Here is a 22,704-nt window from a genome sequence, read left to right as displayed (position 1 = left end):
AGATCTTGATCACCTGGTGTGATAAGCCAACTTCACCCAAGGGTATTTTACCCGAGCTAAGGGTCACGTCCCATAATGGGGCACCGAGTTGAACCTCAAAATACTCCAGGTGAAAGTGGGATAGCCGGAGCATTTGTGAAAATGGTTCAGAGGTTTTTGCTGATAGTAATAAAGAGAAATGTCATATCAGTAACATAGCCGCCAGAAAATCCAAGGTGATATGAGGCTTGCTTGTAGAAGGCCACCTACTCTGCAAGGTCAGGCCTGATCTAGACTCCGTGTTCAGTTCCGAGTGCCTCACGTTAGGGAAAATCAATGAGCAGGGGCATGTCCAAAACAGAGACCAGGATTAGTGAAGGGAATCAAAACCAAAGGCACATCACACAAGGTGTCATAGAAAGAACTGAGATTGATTAGACTAAGAGGGGCCATGTTCACCGTCTTCATATTCCCATGCTACTAACATCAAAAACCTCTAATAACTCCTCAAAGGCCAGTAAGACTGCCTAAGAGCCCAAAGAGAAGAAGAAAATGCTGAGACTATGGGCTGGCTGTTTGGCAAAGAAACTTTAGGAAATGTAGTAGCAGGTAGGGGTACTGTTTTCATTATCTCCTTCCCGGAGACCACCCAACAAAAAGGAGATGATCAGAGAGTCAGCTCTGGACCCACGGGTATTCCCGGAGAGTTATGCCAGCAGGAGACCCCAGGCTCTCACAGTTCCATAGCCCCTAATCACTGGAACCCCTTCCTGAGTCCCTGCTCAGTTCTCTCTCTTCATCAGCCTCTACCCTGCAGCTGCCCCTGCTTGCCCTGTGTGATGTCACTGTTAGGTGCAAGGACTACCTGGGATGAAATTCCAGCTCCACGAAATAACCACCTGTGTTGTGCCACAGTTTCCTCACCCGTTAAATATTAATAATGGTACACACTGCTTTGGGTTGTTCGGATTACAAGAGGTAGTAGTATATGAGGTGTTTGGAAAATGCCTGGTATATATTAAGTGGTCTGTAATTGTTAGCTATTATAATTTCCAGGCCACAATAGGCATATTGTATAATGGTAAAGAAACCCAGGCTCTGGAGTCAGATCACCTGTGTTTGTATCCTGGCTCCACTAAATACCATGAACATTGGGCAAAATGTTGACTATCCTAAGGCCTCAATTTTCTCATCTGTAAAATGGGAATAATAGTACCGCCTACCCCCTAGAATTACTGTGAGAATTTTATGAGACAATCCATTTTATTTATTTTAAAGATTTTATTTATTTATTTGAGACAGAGAGCATGAGAGAGGGGAGGGTCAGAGGGAGAAGCAGACTCCCTGCTGAGCAGGGAGCCCAATGCGGGACTCGATCCCGGGACTCCAGGATCATGACCTGAGCTGCAGGCAGTCGCTTAACCAACTGAGCCACCCAGGTACCCTGAGACAATCCGTTTTAAATACTCAGTACCCGGCAGTCTTTCTCTGCTAGACTCTTGAAACCTAGCACATGACTTCTGCCAGGTATGTAGGGAAGGGAAGAGCTGCTGGATACTTTCTATCTCTTGGCCTGTTGATGGCTATTGTGCGAGCTGAACAGTTTCATTGTCACTTTTCAGAACCCAGGGCAGCCAACTTGCTCCTTCAATAAAAGGGGGCTGCTTGAATGCCGACCGTTGGTACTATTTTACAAAGTACTTTGTAATTATACACTTATGAGATTATTTGATCATCGTGTCCCTCCCCTAGAACAGTGCCCAACACAGAATGGGAATTCAATTAACATTTGTTGAATGGACCAGCCAGCCATGTGATAAACGAATGAGAGCACTGGCTCCCTCCAAGCCTTCAGTTAACCAGCAGTTCACGGTCGAAGAAGATACTCCCAGGGTCCTTGATGGGAAACAGTAACGGAACCTGGGTGTGTAGGGCCCCTCCCTTTGATCCTAGTCGTCCCTTCTCTCGGAGATAGAGACAGGGACGCCCGAGGGTCTAGAACGAGCACTGCTTCCCTCCTTTAACGCTGCTACCTAGCGGCGTCCGCCAGAAGTGATGAAGTGAGGAAAAGCTGCAAAGCTGGAGAACTCGAGCAAGCCGAAGCTAGGACCCGCCTCAGGCCGAGCCCTTCCTTAAGCTCCCGCCCGCGGCTCCGAAGCGAGTCCCCTCAGCCGCCAGAGGGCGGTGCTCACAGAGTCTTAGACTCTATGGTCATTCTCGCTGACTCCCATGAGCAAGAGCGACCAGAAGCCTCCTATATACTTTCATTTCCGGCCCGGCCTCTTTCTTTCCGTGCCGATAGCGCTCCCGCAAACATGGTAGGAGCCGGGGGAGCGGGCCCGGTAACATCCAGTTTAATCTTTTCGCCCACTTTGACCGAGGCCGTCCCAGGCTGGCTTTAGGCCCACGTGTGGACTCGTTGTACCAAAGAAACCCATTGTTGCCGGGGTCGACCCCGAAGGCACTGGGCTTCGGGGCCAGGAAATGAAGTGATGGGATCAAAGAGGTAGACTTAGCCGGGGGTGGAGGGGGCGTGCGCGCGCTCCACTTCGGGGCCCCGCGGAGGCCGCTGGACCTGAAGCACGTGCGGCTGTACCAGCTTCTGGTCGAGTGTTGTGTGCTAGCGAGCGGTCTGAGAGTCGAGCCCTCCTGGGAAGTCTTGGCTTCAGCTGGGTCGGTTAGGGCGTTGTGCAATGGGTATCTGATAACGCCGCGCGTTCTCAACTCTTTCCTAGGTGAACGTTCCTAAAACCCGCCGGACTTTCTGCAAGAAGTGTGGCAAGCACCAGCCCCACAAAGTGACACAGTACAAGAAGGGCAAAGATTCTCTTTATGCCCAGGGTAAGACGGTCTATACGTAATGCGGTTTTAACCATTCGGGAACTCCTATAATACATGAGCAGCCCCGTGCGCCCCCCCCGACCTGGGTATTGTTATTTCTGCTGGAAAACCCAAGATAAAACGTGTAAGAAGACTTTTCCGTGTGGCGGGTGTGATTTATTATACCTAACAAAGGACTTGGTTCTCCCAGGAAAGCGGCGTTATGACAGGAAGCAGAGTGGCTATGGTGGGCAGACTAAGCCGATTTTCCGGAAAAAGGTTAGTCGTAATTACTATTTGCCATGCTTCCCACTTACTGTGGTAAAGACCTTGCATTTTTCTCCAGCCCACACTTGCACAGTACAGGTGTGTGTTTTCAGTTTCAGTGAAGTTCTCTGCCGGTACCTGTCTACATCTAGTAGGCAGTGGAGCTCGGAGTGCAGCCCGGGTCGGACTCTAGTCTACAGTCCTGCACTGTCTCGGTGTTCCATTTTTTTTAGTCCTTCCGTTTTTGAAGAGGCAAACATCAAGTACAGGAATGTGCCCTGACTTCCTAAGGACTGAAGTTTGAGTACAGCAGTGAATCCTTTTCCTTTGCCCTGTTCCCCTGTCGTACGCTAGTGAATCCTTAGCCCTTGCTTGCAGTGAGAACTGCTCTCTTACTTTGCTTCTCAGTTCAGAAGCCTGCAGTCTGCTACCTATCTGGTGAAGTTTTAAAAGCTCTTTAACATCCTTATGTAGGCCTTCCGCTGCTCTCCTGAATTCTCTTGTCATTCAATCATCCAGGCCAAATGAGTTCCTGTTCTGCCCTAGGTGATTGGCTACACCTTAAAGTACACAGTGCCTGGAATAGCATTCCTAGGAACACAGCATTTCTTTTGTTTGGCGCTTTGCTCATTCAGCCTTGTTCCAGAAAGTACTAAGGAATAATGTTAGTGTTCGTTTAGGTGCCGGAAATGGTTTGATCTCAAGGTGGTAAAAGGAATGCCAGATCACCTTTTCACATTCAGCTAACTTGTTGAGAAGGTGGGAAGATTCTGCTTAGGCTTTGGCTTTTCTGAGAACTGTGAACGGGCAGAAGTAGAATTCTGATTATAGGAGTAGACTTAAAAAGTTTATTAGTGTACCTTGAATTAAATAAATACAGTTGAATGGACGTAAATTGTAGACATAATTTTAGGTAGTCTCCAGAGAATCGATAGATCTAAAGTAACAATTATTAACCCTAGTGAGAAAGTTATGTTTAGTTCACGGTGTCGTACACTTGGTTGACCCATTTTTGGTTGTGGGGAGTACCAACTATGAGCTGGTGAAAGGCCACAAGCTCAAGGTGGTGTGATGAATGCCTGTTTGATAAGAAGCTCTTTGGGATGTTTGATGGGAATGGAGAATTTGATGGCAATTAGATAACCTTCTACTATTGCTATTAAATTTCCTCTTAAATGCACTGGTTTTTACGTTTCTATTTTCTCCCTATAGCTAAAGACAAATTGCCACAACTCGGTCATTTGCACAGCTTCTCTTTAAGTAGTACTTAACCCAACAGTCCTATTTTGAAGAAAGATTTTCTGCAGTGATTTATGAAGGGGTTGACTTCATTTTTTTCCAGGCTAAAACTACAAAGAAGATTGTGCTGAGGCTTGAATGTGTTGAGCCCAATTGCAGATCTAAGAGAATGCTGGCTATTAAGAGATGCAAGCATTTTGAACTGGGAGGAGATAAGAAGAGAAAGGTATATAATTATGGGTGGAAGGTGTAATCTTTTGGGAGAGGTGAACATTTCTCCCCACTTAATGATGGTGGAATCAGGAATGGGGCAATCCTCTTAAAATAACTAGATCCATAGCTGAAGGTATGAGGTTTTTGGTGTTGGTTTTGGCATGAGTAGTAGAGGGATAATGAGGAGATGTGACTTAATTAAAAGGTGGTGATCCCTTTAGGGGGCTAGACCGTGTACTTGAGAGAATAGAGGTTCTTTGCAAAATAAAAAAACTCACTTTTTTTTTTTCTGTTCCATTACAGGGCCAAGTGATCCAGTTCTAAGCTTCATATTTTGTTAATATTATGAAGACAATAAAATCTTGAGGTTATGTTCACTTCATTTGGTTGCAGTTGGTCTTTTAAGAGGGAAATAAACTAGTGCCATCAGTAAAATTCCCCTTGTGGGGCAGTTTATGCTTGAGGATTCTTCTGGGTACTTTGCTCATTTTGGATTGAATTTGATCTGGTTGAACTCACATCAAACATGGTGATTTTCCAATTTGGCACTTCAGTTAACATGGGGGTTTCATGGGATTCCTTTCGCTGTTAAGCAAGGGTTATTAGTTATCATGGGACATAGAGTCCCATGAAAACTAACAATTATATCCACAGTGAATGTAAAGTTTACCAAGAGCGAAATACTTACTCTCCTATACCCTTGCTACTTCAGTCATTTAATGAGGAATTTAGGCCCAGTTTTCTATGCAGAGCATTCTATATGTATTCTGAGTTCTCAGACTTAACTCTAACATTGCTCAAACCTTTTGATATACCCCCTCAGACTTCAAAGTAGACATAAATTCTCATGTTGAAATAACTGCAGAGGATATAATGTCTAGTGAATTAAGCTGCCCGGCAGAATTTAACAGGGATATCTGTCGATTTTTAAAGATGTCTAATCGTTGCAAATTTTACATCCTTTTCTCTTTGTATACTATTGTATACTTGATTCTTACTGATGTTCAGCTTTTCATACTTGTACAGCAAAACTGGAGGCGAAGTATATAAGCAATACATTTTGGTAACGAAGTACATCTCTGTGAGATGGAGCAGTTTTCTTCCAAATTGCCTTGTTTCCGTGGGTGATTAAGTCTGGGTTTGCCAGTTTTAGCAACTGATGATTACTCCTCCAATTTTATTGAAAATAATCGATAATCACCTAACAGGCAAAGGAATTGTTACAACATGCACTTTGTATTTTGAGGGCCTTTGTCCCTTGCTAATTTTGTGCTGTTGTGCATTCAGGCTGGGTGAGCTGCTGCCGTTGGTCATGTGGGAGAAGGGTGATTGTGAAAGGGGAGAGGTGATCAGCGGGCTTGAAGCTTTGACTACAGATTGGTCCTCCGGCAAATCAATGGTAGGAAAAGGGAATTCTAATGTCTGGAAATTCCTTTGAAATGATCCATTCCCTGGGGCACCTGGGTGGCTCAGTCACTTAAGTGTCTTGACTCTAGATTATGGCTCAGGTCATGATCTCAGGGTTGTGAGATGGAACCCCGCATCAGGCTCTGCGCTGGGCGTGGAGCCTGCTTGGCATTCTCTCCTGTACCACCCCCTTAAAAAAAATGATCCATTCCCACATACCCCAGTCTGAAGATCACTGCCTCATCACATCCTAGAGAGGAGGCAACTTAAAGGGGAGAGGGTGTTCTGGCCAGAGATCATAATGTATCAACTCTTGCTGGTGAAAGTAAGCCATGTGCTTTTGTTGGATCTAGAATGCAAACAACCTTAGGATTTGGAAACCTGTGTGGTGGAGTGTGTCTTGACGAGATGGTTCCATAAAAATTCAGTAATGTGGTCTCTTGGGTTGCTTCTGTAGGTTATTCCTGCTGGGCTATTTTTTGCCGTTCAAGTAGCTTTGTTTTTCTCCTCCCTTTGGGCTAAGATTGTATTTAAGCAGTGCCATCCAAGCCCCTCAGTAGGTAGTAGTTGGAAGGGTTAAAAGTCTGGGCTGAAATCTTGGCTGCAGTTTGTAGTGGATAAGTACCTGCCTCTGCTGTTGGTGAGGATTCAAATGGCTCAATATACTTAACACATCTAGAACAGTGCCTGGCACATTTTTTCAGTTTGTTTCAAAAGCTTTTCCCCAAAATGTTGTCTAAAGACACCTTCAGCAGTTTTTACAAAACTCCACTGAGGAAAATTTTATTGACCGAAAGGACAGCTAAAGTGGGAATGGAAGAAAAGGGAGACACCAGTGGGGGAATCACTTGGCAACAAAATACACATTTTTTTTTTCCTCTTGAAGTAGGGGCTTAAACTCAGGACCCTGAGATAAAGACCTGAGCTGAGATCAAGAGTCAGAAGCTTAACAGATGAACCACAGGGGCCGCAACGAAGGCTTTTTAGTGTAGGCTAGGTCGCTGCCAGCCGAAGTAAAACGGTGCCTGTGGGATTTATCTTAGTTTTTAAATCTGAAGTCCACTGATAAAACCCAAGCTTTCTCTTCTCAGGCAGGAGCTGTGTGATCATGCAGTCAGGAATACAGGCCAACCCCTGACCCAGGGAAGCAATAGAGATGGTATGAAAACGAGGTCCACCAATCTCCTGCAGGTTTACCATAGCCACAGCCCAGGCTAAGTCCGACAGTGGGCGTTCCCACACCTCAATGTTGTCTTCCTGAAAAGTAAGCCAAGAAAATAGGTGTGATAGCTTGGTAACTAGCAAGAAGCTGCCTTGCTGGTACTGGCATTCAGTTATTGTCAGAACTACTGAGCGCTTCTAGGAAAAATTAAAATCCTACAGCATGCTTTGGAAATAAGGTAATGGTTAGCAAAAAAGGAGCCTCATTACTGATTATAATACGAAGATTAAAAGTAAATATTCTCAGCTCAGTTGGTTAAGCAACTGCCTTCGGCTCAGATGATCCTGGAGTCCCGGGATCGAGTCCCGCATGGGCTCGCTGCACAGCGGGGAGTCTGCTCTTCTCCCTCTGACCCTCCACCTTCTCATGTGCTCTCTTTCTCTCTCTCTCGCAAATAAATAAAATCTTTAAGAAAAAAAAGTAAATAGTCTCAAAAGACAAGTGCACATCCTTTTAACAGATTTAGGACCAGGACAATGGTGGTACTTGGGCATAAAGCCATTCCATCTTAAACACACAAACATTTGGATGAACTGTAAACTAGAAGGCAAAAGCGTATGTCTGGCCAATTCCTATTTTCTCCCATAGAACATTATTTACTGTACCTTTCTAAGCCGGTACCCCTGCTTGCCCAAGGGGTCCTGGTTGATGGCAATTACATCCTTATCCTGAAGGAGGGCTTTGGCTTGAGGGCTGATCTCTCGGAGGTCATTGGACATGAGTAACGGAGCGGCCATGATAGCCCACAGGGCCATCTGAGTTACCTGCTGGTCCCAGCTGAGGCCAAAGTTACCAATCACTAACTGGGACAAAGAAGAGCAAGAATTTAAATTAAAAAATGAAACATTTGGGGTGCCTGGGTGGCTAAGTTGTTAAGCGTCTGCCTTCGGCTCAGGTCATGATCCCAGGGTCCTGGGATCGAGCCCCGCAGCGGGCTCCCTACTCGCGGGAAGCCTGCTTCTCCCTCTCCCACTCCCCCTGCTTGTGTTCCCTCTCTCGCTGTGTCTCTCTCTGTCAGATAGATAGATAAATAAAATAAACAAACATTTTTCAAGTTGCCTAGATACAGAAGCCACTTTCTGTGGCACCTTGCTGTGAGTACTCTCATGTAAGGCCTTATTCTAGGAATTTTCCCTTCTGATTTGCCTTGAAAAATCAAATAGGAAAACAGGTCCACTGCAGGGGCTTGAACAAGGAGGGCTCAGGTTCTTACCATATCTGGGTCATTCCAACCCCCTGGTCCTGCGACATCTACAATTCTCTTCTGGTTAGAAGATGCCCAGGCCAAGATACTCTTTACACTTTGCCAAGAATCATAAACATCCTCAAAATTTCTCCAGTGATTGCAGTACTGTCGGATTTCTGTGTAATTGGGCTGTGAAAACAGACATAACTCTTCTGTTTACTTTCTACTGACATTCTTGCAAGATGAAAACAGTCAAGTTTAAAGGAGGTACCAGTAGCCTCTTTAGTGTACAGATTAAAGGTCTCTATGAGGAGAGCTAAATCCCTATTATAATGGAATTTCATTGTAAGAAGTCTGCTTCAGAAGTAGGCCTTATAACTTAAAATCTCTCCTTAAAATGGCTTTAACACTGTTTATGCTGGAAATTTGCCAAATGGTAACTAAGTATCGGGATTATGGAAGATTTTTATTTTTTTCACAACTTACTGTATTTTCACACTTCCCTAAAATGGACATGTATCACTAAAATGATCTCTGTAAGTAAAAATAAAAGCTGCAAAATTACATAGGATATACAAGCATAGGATAAGGCAATCTGCATCCTAGGCACATGATTTATTAATGGAACGAATACAAGTTTGTAGATGGGGAGGGAGAATATCAGAGGTTTACGATGTTGAGAAAGAAGGGAGAGTATTTTGCAGAGATTAGAGGGGAAGAACAGGGATTCATTGTATAAGTAATTATTCAACACTTACCATAAGCTAGGGATACAGTGATAAAGTCAGACAAGGTCCCTGCCCTCCTGGAGCTTACATTCTAGTGGGGAGACAGACAATAAGCCAATCAACAAATAATTCCATACAGTGCTAAGCTCTTAAGGAAATTTAGCAGATCAGTGTGATAAAGAATAAACGGATAGAGTGCTGTTTTAGAGTAGAGAAGAGCTGTCTGAATATGTGGCATTTGGTTTGGGACTTCAGTGTTAAGAAGGAGCCAACCATTTAAAAATCTCGAAGGAACAATGTACCAGGCAAAAACAAAACCCAAGTGTAAAGTCCCTGAGGCAGCAGCAGGCTTGCGTGTTTGAGGGACAGAAAGAAAACCCCGTGCAGTCATGGAAAGAGTGAGGGGAGGTTGGAGGCAGGCCAGGACCAGATCAATGGAGTGTGATTTTATTCCAAATGCAATGGGAAGCCAGTTAAGCAGGGGAGTGCTAGGATTTACATTTTAACAAGATCACTGTGGTGCTGCTTAGAAAATGGAGGGCAGGACCGTGGAAGCGGACCAGGCTGATGGTGCAGTCTGGGCAGAGATGATGGTGGCGGGGAAGACCAGGGTGGATGCAACCGAGATGGAAAGAAGTGGGCTGATTCAGGATGTGCTGTGTAGATAGTACTGATAGCATTGCTGGTGGATAGGCTGTGCACTGCGGAACAAAGGGAAGAATCAAAGATGACAATTTCCCAGATTAGACTCCAATTACAGCAGTGGAGAGGGTGAGAAGTGGTTGGATCCTGAGAGAGAGGGTAGGATGAGCCTGTTAAGTAAGGCTGGACTTTGAAGGAGACCCTTTGTCTCCTTTGTTCTCAAGTTCTGAAAATCTATCAGCAAGGCTCTGTTGGATTCTGTGCTCACTAGCTCACCTTACGAAAAGGCCACATATAAAGGGGCCACTCACAGGAATACACAATGCTTCTGCCAGTCCTGTTCAGGGCCAAGGACATACGCTTATAACCTGTATGAGAAAACAATGGGTGAAATAAGGGAAAGAAGGGAATTTCCAGCTGGCGCTGTGTATTTTAAAAAGAGGCTGCCTGGAAAGGCCGTGGTTATATCTTAAACCAGCAGCAGAGACAGGTGGCTGCTTTGTGATTAAATTGTGTTTAGTACCTCCCAGACTGCTGGGATTGTTCTCAGGAGGTAGTGTGGGATGGTGCATAGACTGAGGAAAGGCAGGAATGAAGATGCTCTTTTTTTTCTGGGACTGACATTCCAGATGCTTTCCCAAGTGCTGTTATGGAAAGTTACAATTACTATTTGTAATGAACTCGGAGCCCTCTTGAATGAAACGTGCACATTATTAGCCATGATTAGGCATGCATGGATTTTACATGCATGCATGAATGCATGGACAAACTGAAAGAAAAGAAGAGATAGGAGCTCTGGCACATTGAGAATATATTTCCAGTATCGTGACTGAGCATTTAAAATGTGAAGATGAGCTCTTTGGAATGCTCCAGTTACCCTGGCCTCCAAGTTCCTCCCTTTGCTCATGGCTAAATCGTACCTTTTTCCAAATGTTCCACGCTGTCACAGTAACAACCATCAAATTTTAGCAGATCTACTCCCCAGTCAGCAAAGGTCTTGGCATCAATGTCATAGTGTCCAAAACTCCCAGGGAAGCCTGCACAGGTTTTATTTCCAACATCTGCATAAATTCCTAGCTTCAGTCCTTTGCTATGGACCTGAAATGAGAGAAAAGGATCACAGTACAAGGGCAATCGTGAAGTACAGAGAACCACTCTAGGCTGGGGGCACAGATAAGTATATTTCACTAGGTATCAGGGGCTTCTTTTTTCACAAACCCCCAAAATTATCCAGGTGAGTTAGCTGGGAGACAAAGTCTCCAATGCTGCTGAGTTCAAACTATATATGTAAGCTATGATACGGAACTAAAGGGAAAGCTATCACTCTCATCTTCTGATGGGATCCTAAAAGTTGCCTTTCCATGGCGATGATACAATTATTTGGACAAAGACTCTCACCATGACCGTACCTTAGGCTCCTCTGTGCCCTTTTCTTAAGTAGGCCTCACGTTTCAGCAAGAATCCTGCTAAGTCATCTCCCTACCCTTGGTATCTGATCAAGTTCCTCATCCTCTGCCCTTCATGTCTAACTCCTTGGCCTGCCTGCCTTTAGCAAGAATCCTCTTGACCTTGATGTCTCCTCTTGGTAATTTTCCATCCACTGACACCCTCAAGCCTGCTCATTGACTATAAAACTCCACCTGTCTTTGTTGTATTTGAAATTGATCTTGGCTCCTTCCCCTATTGCAGTAGTACTGAATACATCTGTCTTCATTGCCTTTAACTAGTGTCCAGCTCTATTGCTCCTTAATTTCCAGAATATATTCCTTCTATCTTCTACTTTATACTACAATTGTAATAGCTGCTCAAAGCGTATGGAAATACATGCACACATGTCGAGAACCAAGTTCCCTTTTCCTCCTAGAGAATTCAGTGGTTTCAGCAAAAGGAGAACTTCTCCAAGATGGGCCTCAAGAGCTACCGCAAAACAAGGATCTGCTGATGGAATGAAAATTCCACGTGATAAGCCTTACAATTTGATATTCAGATAATAGCAGCTATTTTATTTTCTCAGTTTTTCTGAATAAGCTTCAGTACAAAAGTGCTTACAGTCTCCTGAATGAAAGAGAATCATCTATAAACTCACATAATCAGCAAGGCGTCGGATCCCACTAGGAAAGCGTTTAGGGTCTGCCTGAAGTCTGCCTTCTGAATCTCTTTTGGGAGCCATCCAACAGTCATCAATGCAGAGGTACTCATAACCTACATCCTTCCAGCCATCTGACTCCATGAGTTCTGCCATCTGCATGAAGAGCTTCTCACTGAAAGAGAAATTCCAAAAATTGTTGCAAATCATTAAACAAATGATAAGGCATCTTGGGGTTTTGCAAGTTCTTTCCACCCAGTTACTACCCAATTCAGTAGTAACCAGTGCAAGGTAAAATGGACTGGGCCCTTTTTTTTTTATTTCCCCCTGCCTGAATACTTCCACCCTAAGAACCTCAATTAGGAATGAGAAGTACATGAAATTGAAAAGGTAATTAGAAATAAGAAGAAAGTTCAGTAAAGTAAGAAACTACAAAGTTACTATAATCAACAGCTTCCTTAGATATCAACAATAACCTGTTTGGAAAAAAAAGATACCATTCACAAGAACAACCAAAAAAACAACAGAAAAACCTAAAATACTAGAGATAAATTTAAGACGTGCAGAATCCATATGAATAAAACTATGATGTTCCCAAATGATTTCAGTAAATGGAGAGACGTTATTTTGCTCTGGGATAAGAAAACTCAATGTTAAAACATATCTTTATACATTTTTAAATTAGGCTCCACGCCCAGTGTGGAGCCCAACATGGGGCTTGAACTCACGACCCTGAGATCAAGACCTGAGCTGAGATCAAGAGTAGGATGCTTAATCCTACTGAGCCACCCAGGCATCTCTTATACATTTAATAAAATCCTGAACAAACCCCAAAAGGACTTTTTAAGGAACTTGGCAACATGATTCAAAAGTTCACCTGAGAGAACACATGAACATTTTACAAAAGATAAATGAAGCTGGTATAGTACCAGTAGCATTAGAATATACAAATCAATGGAATTAGAAAGTTCTGAAAGAGATCCTTCCAGCCATCTGGTACCATGGAATCTAGTATATACATATTTTTTAAAGATTTTATTCATTTTTTGAGAGAGAGCATGTGTGTGCACACAAGTGGGGGGGGGCGAGGGGCAGACGGAGAGGGAGAAGCAGGCTCTCCACTGAGCAGGGAGCCTGATGTGGGCTCGATCCCAGGACCCCAGGATCATGACCTGAGCCGAAGGCAGACGCTTAACCGACTGAGCCACCCAGGTACCCCAGGAATTTAGTATATATTAAATGTGGCATTCCTTACAGGAAAATAAAGTTCAGGTGGACTAAAGATGTAAATATTTTTTAAAGATTTTATTTATTTATTCGAGAGATAGAATGAGAAAGAGAGAGTGTGAGAGGGGGTAGGGTCAGAGGGAGAGCAGAACAGGGAGCCCAATGCGGGACTCGATCCATGGACTGCAGGATCGTGACCTGAGCCGAAGGCAGTCACTTAACCAACTGAGCCACCCAGGCGCCCAAAGATTTAAATATTTTAAAAATCCATAAAAATGCTACTAGAGAATGTAGGTGACTATATTATCTTCAGGTAGATAAAGACTTTCTCAACATGATGCCAGAGCCAGAAATCATAAAATCCAACATAAGCTGGAACCACCATATTCATAATATATGACAGACCAAACACACATACACACACAACCCCAAAACCAAACCCAGAACATTTCAGCTAAAAAATAATTAAGTGGAAATAAAAACACCAGATTGGCAAAGTTTCAAAAGAATGACAAAAATGCAGTCTTGGCCAGGGTGTGGGGAAATAGACATTCTCATACACTGTTCTTGGGGATGTGCATTTGTAAAACTTTTCGGGAGGATAGTTTGATATGTAACAAAATAGTTTGATATGTAACATACCTTTGGATACAATAATTACATTTCTAAGGAAAGAATCTTACGATGTACAAGGATGGTTAACACAGCTTCACAGTAATAAAAATTGAAAAGCTTGAATAGCTATCAACAGGAGATTGCTTAAATAAATTATATACATATAATTTGCATTTGTGGAGCACTTATTCTGTGCCAGGGAAACTTTATTTTCATTATACTCTTCTTTACCATCTACATTTTTTGCAATGATCATGCATTAGTTTTATTATCAGATATAAAAATAAGCCAACAACTACTTAGGGAAAAAAAAAAAGGAAAAGACAAAAAGAAATATGTGATGGGAACTACATTCAGCATCCCAGCATTAAGCCTCCATAGCTTTGAACTGTGTCTGTGAGCATCTGTGATTTATCTCCATTTATTTTGTGCATCAAAGCCAAGAGAGGTTATTTTTGGGGTCTGGGAATGCTCAAAAATTTTTCCATATAAATTAATGGTAATTGCTTCTTCACTTTAAGCCATTCCCGCTTATGGAACACTCAACTTTTGGACAGCAGGGGAAACCTTTATAAAGTTCCTCCAGGTCAACCAGATTCTAGCCAGATGCCACACTCAAGGGCGAGGGGGTGGGGATATCTCAGAGACTCCCTGGTTCCTCTAAACTCCCTCCAGTTACAGCCAAGGAACCCCTGACCCCAAAAGCAGAAGAAAGAGCACGTGTCTTAGTTCTCTGTCTCTCCTACTCACCCCGGCTGTGGTCACTACCAGTGCCTGGCAGACAGAGGCAGGACAAGCAGTTCCCAAGAAGGGTCTGAACAGAACTGGATGGTGAATGGATCAAGTCCCTAGTTGGGTGATGCGGCACAGAGAGACGGAGAAGCAGGGGTTGCTGACCCGACTCCTACCGCAGGAGGGGTCACGCCAGACAAAGTTTAGGGCTAGTTCCCCACCAGGGTAGTTTGCTGGGGATAAAAAAGCAGCAGCAGTAGGGGAGCCCTCCCTCTGCGACCCTCCATCTCCCCCCAAAGAGAGACAGACAAACACACGGGAAAGCGAACGCAAGGGGGTACTCATTATCTCTCATACCTGATACAGGAATCCGGCTCTTCTTGGCAGTCAACATTGCACATGAAGCGCTCCCAGTGCAGCCAGCCCATCGTAGGGGTCATCGCCAAGCCATTGTCCAGGGCCCTGGCCCCAGGGAAGCTCCAGAGAACCAGGGCCAGGAAGCGAAGTGCCAGCAGGAAGCCCGGCAGCTGCACTTCGCCTTTCAGCTTCATCGCCACCTTAATGCAGTACAAATTTCCACCGGTGAAGTGGGTTTTTAAGTTTAACTTTAGAGGCGGACCAATCACCGGTGAGCTATTAAATAATGACGTTACTGTTTCTGAGGCAACTGGGACGGTTATCCCCGGAGGCGGACCAATGACCAGTCACGTCAAACGCACCGCAACCAATCACACTCTTCCTTTCTTGATATTGGCCCGCCCTGCTTCCATACCAGAAGGAACTGCGGCGCTTTAGCGATCCCGAGTCTAAGCCGGGAGCTGCTCACGTGACCGAGATCTCACATGACGTAGGCGATCACGTGATCAGTCGCTTACGTGAGCAGAAGTAGTTCTGGTCGTCGTCTACCGTCTCGCTATAGCCGTTTGAGGGAAGAAGGAGGAAAATTATCCGGTATCGTTAGAGGTTGGTGTGTGGGTGGGAACTGGGGACCCGAGGGTGGTGATGATGAAGACCAAAGCAGGATCCGCGGGCCGCCTCCGCCTTTTTCGTTCCCCGCTTTCCCCTCCCCCGCTCCCCCTCCCCCCCCCATCTCAGTGCCGGGAAGCCGCCTTTGCTGCGCCTGGTGGGGAAATGGTGGACGTTCGTGACTGTGTGTGTGTTTTTGTATATCTGTCTGTCTGGGCGGGTCTCAGGGGACCCTTAAGAGAAACTCTAAGGTGAAAATGCTTGAAAACCACGTCCCTGGATTAGGAAAAACAAATATTGAGCCCAGTGGCCGGAGTGCTGTTCCATTCAGGCACTTAGTCCCCACTGATTGTCTGTCTGTAGGGGGAGGCACCAAGTGAATTTTATCTGTAGAGTCACTTCTAGGCAAATGCTGCGTGCCTGACAGAGGCGCTCAATAAATGTTTTTACTGAATTGGATATTTAAATAACGTTTATTTTTGTACTTATAATAACAGTCTACATGTTCAGTTTTGAACATTCAAAAAATAACAGTATACTATAAATTTAAAAAAATACACGTAATTCATCACCGGGAGGTAGCTACTCAGCATTTTGGTGTATAAAAAGTATGTGTATAACACACATATAAATACACAATTTCTTAACCCACAAATGGAATCCTCGTTCCTACTTCAGCAACTTAGTCTTGGTGGCCTTCCCGGGAGATAGAGTAATGAAGCAGAATCTCCCTGCCACTACAGAGGGGATGTTAATTTCTAAAGTGCTGCAGTGACATGAAATGGGATTGGTCATCCAAGAGATAAGGCATGCAAAAAACCAGTCGGTAAATCTGTCACTCAAACCTGAAGATGGTTTATAGGGAGACTGTTATTTGCAGATGCAATGTGCCAGGCATATAATAGGCAATTAATAAATGTTGAATCCTCAGTGTAGTTTTATGGCAGTTATTAAACTTTGTACTTTCTTTCCAAGAGGCCCAGTGTTTCCAGACCATGTCAGACAAGCCATGCACATATACAGAATTAGAAAACTTTATAAAAGCAAACATTTAAATTTATTTTTTGCTGAAATAAAATTAATCTGCACAGAAAATTAAGAATGCACAAGAAATTGAAAAAATAACATTGAAAAAGCCAGAAACCTGCCACTTAGAGCAATCACTATTAACATTTGCCGCACTCCCCATGTATATATATTTTTCTAACATTTTGTTCCAATGACTGATTTTTAAAAATTAAAACTATAAAGAAGTATATTGGGTAAAGAGTGAAAATCTATCTCACCCTACCTTCCAGTTCCTGTTTTCTCAGAACACAAATTTGTATTATGTGCTTTCAGATCGTCGTCTATACATTTACATACATATATACCTGCATGCTTATATTTTAAAATAAGTAGGATCATACTATGCATATTTTATTTAATACATTTTGGAAATCTTCCTAGGTCAGGGCAGATCTTTTTTCTTAACAGCTGCATAGGATTCCATTTTAAGGATAAAGTATATTGTAATTCATTCAGCCATTCCCCTATTGATGAATAGTTAGGTTTCTAATTTTCAGCCATTACTAACAGTGCAATAACAGTGAACATTTGTGAGTATTTCTGTTGACCAGGTTCCTGGAAGGAATTATAGTAGGGTCAAAGGATATGTGAACATATGTTTTTTTTTTTACACAGTTGAGATTATAAAGCAGCCGTGATCTTGGTTCATAAGATTATAGCATATGTAGTTCCTCATGTTATTAAATATTTGTATAATTTTAAAAGTGTGTAATATTCTTTCTTAATAAAATACCTTTTGAAGAATATATAGCTCCATAAATCTTTGAATTTCAGGTCATCTCCTTAGGGCACATAATCTGAAATGGATTTACTGTATCAAAAACTGTGATACATGTTTCCAAATTGCTTTCCAGAAATATTGTATCTACTTTCACTCCTCTAGGAGTGTTCAAGAACCCTGAATATTAGCATTGGCTTATCCTCCCTGTTTAATTTTCACTGTCTTGGTGGGTGAAAAATGTTGATTAACTCTGGCTTTAACTTGGATTTCTGATGATTGATGAGGTTTTAACATTTCCCAGACAACTCTCCTGTATCCTCCCTCACATCTGTTTTCCCCCAGTATTTAATCTGTTATCAAGTCCCGCAGAATCCACCGCTTTGAATGCGTAGATCACATCTTTCCTTTCTTTTTTATTTTTTATTTTATATTTTTTAAGATTTTGTTTATTTGAGAGAGAGAGCGCGCGCACAAGCAGGGGGAGGGACAGAGGGAGAGGGAGAAGGAGACTCCCCACCAAGCAGAGAGCGAGGTTCCATCCCAGGACCCTGAGATCCTGACCTAAGCCAAAGGCAGCCACTTAACCCACTGAGCCACCCAGGCGCTCTCCTTTGTTTTTTTAAAAACTACTGTTGCCTTGGGGCGCCTGGGTGGCTCAGTTGGTTAAGCCTCTGCCTTCGGGTCATGGTTCCAGGGTCCTCGCTCAGCGGGAAGCCTGCTTCTCCTCCCTCTGCCTGCCGCTCCCCTTGCTTGTGCTCGCGCGCGTGCTCTCTCTGTCTCTCAAATAAGATCTTTAAAAAAACAAACAAAAAAACTGCTGTTGCCTTAGGTGAATCCCTTATGCCTGCCTCATAGTGACTGGGTTTCTAGCTGATCTTGCTGGTGTCATACCAACCCCCTCTGTTTGAGTTCCACACTGTTGCCAGGGTGATCTATTATTTGAAAGGGCTCTGATTACATCACTTCCCTCCCCTCACTCCCCTGCCCACTTCCCTCTCCTCACTCCTTCACCCACTCCCCTACCCTCACTCCCCTACCCCAGACCCTTAGAAGGCCCTTAGTGTTTGTCTATCTAGTAAGGTCTTTGGGATCTTATGTCTACCTTGCCAGCCTTATCTCTCGCCGAGCCTCGTCCTATTTTATGCTCCATCCGTAATTTTTAAAATTTACTTGTGGATCCTTGAACTGGTGAGTCTGTTTTATTTAACAATTCTGTGCCAACTGTTAGAATTGACCAACTAGTACCTGTTTTATACCACCTTTTCACCCTGGCCAGAATTTTGTCATAGCAGGGATATTGTTTATTTGCCCTTTTGTCTTAATTAGTAAAGATGTATAATGCCCCTGTAGGACCATAAACCCTTTCTGGGCTTATTGATCCTTGTATCCCAAAGCCAAGTCCTGCACTTGGCAACTGAAAAATATAAAAGGAATGTGTGAATTTTTTCCATTTATCTCTTAGGCCTTAATATTTCCCTGATTTTATTAATTGGCATGAGTTCTTTATATAATAAGGATATTAATGTATTGGTGTAAGTATCTTATCAAGTGTACTGTTTGTCTTTTAATTCTGTTTAATCTTACCTTTGATGTAATGAAGTTTTTCATTTTTATGTAATCAGGGATAGCCATCTTATATTCACATCTTCCAGTGATTTTGTTGCTGTTAATTTTTTATGCCTTTTATGTTCTGTAATGTTAATACATGTTCAGTGTAGAAAACTTAGAACATACAGAAATGTCCAAAGAAAATATTCCTTTAATCAAGAAGTTCCCATAATCCTACTGCCCAGAAATAACCACTGTTAATGGTATCCCACACGTAATAGGTATTGAGTAAGATATTCGTTGGGTGAACGGATTAAAAATTTGGTGTAGTCTTTTTATTTATATGGATGTTTTAGAAAAAAGCTATCCATGTGAGTTTTATATTACTAGTTTGCTTTTTTTCCTCTTACTGTATCATGAACTTTTTTCCATGACAGTAGTCTTCTAATTTTTTTCAGCTACACCGAGATTGCATCGAGCCAAGCTTGCCACCAAGAGCCCAACAGTCACCATGATGCTGAGCACAGAAGGCAGGGAGGGGTTCGTGGTGAAGGTCAGGGGCCTACCCTGGTCCTGCTCAGCTGATGAAGTGATGCGCTTCTTTTCCGATTGTAAAATCCAAAATGGCACATCAGGTATCCGTTTCATCTACACCAGAGAAGGCAGACCAAGTGGTGAAGCATTTGTTGAACTTGAATCCGAAGATGAAGTGAAATTGGCTTTGAAGAAGGACAGAGAAACCATGGGACACAGATACGTTGAAGTTTTCAAGTCCAACAGTGTTGAAATGGACTGGGTGTTGAAGCATACAGGTCCGAATAGTCCCGACACCGCCAATGATGGCTTCGTCCGGCTTCGAGGACTCCCATTTGGCTGTAGCAAGGAAGAGATTGTTCAGTTCTTTTCTGGGTTGGAAATTGTGCCAAATGGGATGACGCTGCCGGTGGACTTTCAGGGGCGGAGCACAGGGGAGGCGTTTGTGCAGTTTGCTTCCCAGGAGATAGCTGAGAAGGCCTTAAAGAAACACAAGGAAAGAATAGGGCACAGGTACATTGAGATCTTCAAGAGTAGCCGAGCTGAAGTCCGAACCCACTACGACCCCCCTCGAAAGCTCATGGCCATGCAGCGGCCAGGTCCCTATGATAGGCCGGGGGCTGGCAGAGGGTATAATAGCATTGGCAGAGGGGCAGGGTTTGAAAGGATGAGGCGTGGTGCCTACGGTGGAGGGTACGGAGGCTATGACGACTATGGTGGCTATAATGATGGGTATGGCTTTGGGTCGGATAGATTCGGAAGAGACCTCAATTACTGTTTTTCGGGAATGTCTGATCATAGATATGGAGATGGTGGGTCCAGTTTCCAGAGCACCACAGGGCACTGTGTACACATGAGGGGATTACCTTACAGAGCCACTGAGAATGATATTTACAATTTTTTCTCACCTCTTAACCCCATGAGAGTGCACATTGAAATCGGACCTGATGGCCGAGTTACTGGTGAGGCAGATGTTGAATTTGCTACCCATGAAGATGCCGTGGCAGCAATGGCAAAAGACAAAGCTAATATGCAACACAGATATGTGGAGCTCTTCTTGAATTCTACTGCAGGAACAAGTGGGGGTGCATATGATCACAGCTATGTAGAACTCTTTTTGAATTCTACAGCAGGGGCAAGTGGCGGTGCTTATGGCAGTCAAATGATGGGAGGGATGGGCTTATCCAACCAGTCTAGTTATGGGGGTCCTGCTAGTCAGCAGCTGAGTGGTGGCTACGGAGGTGGTTACGGTGGTCAGAGCAGTATGAGTGGATACGACCAAGTTCTGCAGGAAAACTCCAGTGACTATCAGTCAAACCTCGCTTAGGTGAAGGAACACTAAACACCTATTACAGAAATAAAAGCCCTGCATTTAATGGGGATTGTAGAATGAGAGTGATGTTTAGTATATCCAGTATGATTGGTAAATGGGAAATATCATTGATTCTGATCACTCTTGGTCAGCTTTCTCTTTCTTTCTTTTTCTTTTTCTTTCTTTCTTTCTTTTCTTTCTTTCTTTCCTTTTTTTTTAAGAAAACAAAAATTAAGTTTAACAGTTTTGCATTACAGGCTTGTGATTCATGCTTACTGTAAAGTGGAAGTCAAGGTTTTACAACTTCAAGCTCAGTAATTTCAAACACTGAAACATTCATCTAGGGTATAATAACAACATTCAGTATTGACCATAACTGTTAAAACAATTTTAAGCTTTCCTCAAGTTAGTTACGTTGTAGGAGTGTACCTAAGCAGTAAGCGTATTTAGGTTAAAGCAGTTTCACTTATGTTAAATGTTGCTCTTATACCACGATACATTGAAAACTTTGGATGCATGTTGAGAAACATGCTTTTCTGTAAAACTCAAATATAGGAGCTGTGTCTACGATTCAAAGTGAAAACATTTGGCATGTTTGTTAATTCTAGCTTTTTGGTTTAATATCCTGTAAGGCACGTGAGTGTACACTTTTACTTTTTTTTTTTTTTTTTTAAGATCTGGGACAATTTTGAGATGTAATATCAATACCTTAGGAGTTTGGTCATGTCGTTTGTATGAGATTCTGAGGCTTTGATTTAAATCTTTCCTTGTATTGTGATTTCCATTAGATGTATTGTACTAAGTGAAACTTGTTAAATAAATCTTCCTTTTAAAAACTGGAAAAATAATCTTGTACAGCGTGATTATTTTAATGTTCTGTCATATGAACCATTTCTTTTTTTGTTGTTATGTTCAATTAGCCAACATACAGTACCTTAGTTTTTGATATAGTGTTCAATGATTCATTAGTTGCCTATAACACCCAGTGCTCATCACAGCATGTGCCCTCCTTAATACCCATCACCCAGATACCACGTCCTCCCACCCCCCTCCCTTCTGTAACCCTCAGTTTGTTTCCCGGAGTCCAGAATCTCTCATGGTTTGTCTCCCTCTCTGATTTCCTCCCATTCATATGAACCATTTTTTTAAAAGATTTTATTTATTTATTTGCGAGAGAGAGCGCTTGCGTGAGCGCACAAGTGGGGGGAGCGGCAGGCAGAGGAAGAAGCAGACTCCCAGCTGAGCAGGGACACTGACGTAGGACTCAATCCCAGGACCTGGGATCATGACCAAGCCGAAGGCAGATGCTTAACAGACTGAGCCACCCAGGCATACAGAACCATTTCTTTGATACAAGTCCTCTGCCCTTGAAATTTAAATTGTTTTTTTTTTAATTTTCATAAGCACATTTAAAAAAATTTTTATAAGCACAAAAAGTATCTTTATACATACATTTTTGCATATATCAATTATTTCTAAACTATATGCCTAGGAGTGGAATTGCTGAGTCAAAGGTACACACATTTTTACGGCTTTTGATTTGCATTATCAGAAAGATTATGGTACTTTGTGTTTGCACCAGGAGTATATGCCCCCCCGCCCCCGCCAGCCTCCTCAGTGATGCATATTATTCTTGATCGTGGCTAATTTGTTAGTTGAAAAATGGTATCCTATTGTTACTTTAATTTCTGTTTAACTGATACTGAAGTGGAGTATTTTTCTGTTTCTAAACTCATCTCCATGTCCACAGGACTATTGAGCTACTCAGGAGACTAGACTTTTATCAAGACAGCATTCTCCAAAAGCCCAGAAGTAAAAGCAAATAAATCCCCTTCCTTTGATTTAATCATAAATGGAAGATCTAAGGGACCTTTATATGTTTTTAAAAAGAAGGAAGCCTATGTTATTATACAAATAATTCAGTCTCCTCTGTGCATTTATTAATAGAGTCTCAACACGCTTTAAGGTTTTTCAGGGTGGTTAAAGCTTGTTCTTCACCATTGGTTCTCAAACTTTAGCGTGCCCCAGTATTATCTGCAGGGCTCATAAAAACATTGATTACTGGGCCTCACTCCTAGAGTTTCTGAAATTCGGTAATTCTGGGTTTGTGTTTAAGAATGTGCTGCTGCAGGGTGCCTGGGTGGCTCAGTGGTTAAGCGTCTGCCTTCAGCTCAGGTCATGATCCCGTGGTC

At 43.0% G+C, this 22,704-nt stretch overlaps 3 protein-coding genes across 4 annotated transcripts; 2 read left to right on the top strand and 1 right to left on the bottom strand.

Annotated features, from left to right (window-relative positions):
- Window positions 1-2,155: 2,155 nt before the first annotated feature.
- Window positions 2,156-4,895, top strand: RPL36A (ribosomal protein L36a). The gene is made up of 5 exons (XM_036067140.2): window positions 2,156-2,297; window positions 2,715-2,820; window positions 3,011-3,078; window positions 4,409-4,531; window positions 4,822-4,895. Exons 1-5 carry the CDS (start codon window positions 2,187-2,189, stop codon window positions 4,840-4,842), a joined length of 429 nt encoding a protein of 142 aa, XP_035923033.1. The 5' UTR covers window positions 2,156-2,186; the 3' UTR covers window positions 4,843-4,895.
- Window positions 4,896-6,677: 1,782 nt separating this feature from the next.
- Window positions 6,678-15,012, bottom strand: GLA (galactosidase alpha). Its single transcript, XM_036067139.2, has 7 exons — window positions 14,721-15,012; window positions 11,790-11,964; window positions 10,624-10,801; window positions 9,980-10,071; window positions 8,361-8,522; window positions 7,753-7,950; window positions 6,678-7,182 (listed from the first exon to the last, which is right to left on the bottom strand). Exons 1-7 carry the CDS (start codon window positions 14,912-14,914, stop codon window positions 6,919-6,921), a joined length of 1,263 nt encoding a protein of 420 aa, XP_035923032.1. The 5' UTR covers window positions 14,915-15,012; the 3' UTR covers window positions 6,678-6,918.
- Window positions 15,013-15,193: 181 nt separating this feature from the next.
- Window positions 15,194-21,360, top strand: HNRNPH2 (heterogeneous nuclear ribonucleoprotein H2). Of its 2 annotated transcripts, none has more exons than XM_036067137.2 (2): window positions 15,194-15,326; window positions 19,125-21,360. In XM_036067137.2, exon 2 carries the CDS (start codon window positions 19,178-19,180, stop codon window positions 20,525-20,527), a length of 1,350 nt encoding a protein of 449 aa, XP_035923030.1. In that variant the 5' UTR covers window positions 15,194-15,326; window positions 19,125-19,177; the 3' UTR covers window positions 20,528-21,360. The 2 variants fall into 2 exon arrangements, with proteins under 2 accessions (XP_035923030.1, XP_035923031.1); XM_036067138.2 differs by having other exon boundaries at window positions 15,204-15,314.
- The last annotated feature ends 1,344 nt before the right edge of the window (window positions 21,361-22,704 follow it).

This window comes from Halichoerus grypus, chromosome X (assembly GCF_964656455.1).
Source record: "Halichoerus grypus chromosome X, mHalGry1.hap1.1, whole genome shotgun sequence".
NCBI classification, from domain to species: domain Eukaryota; kingdom Metazoa; phylum Chordata; class Mammalia; order Carnivora; family Phocidae; genus Halichoerus; species Halichoerus grypus.
The sequence above is the reverse complement of the archived record's forward strand: the minus strand, read 5'-3'. Positions and strand labels throughout refer to the sequence as shown.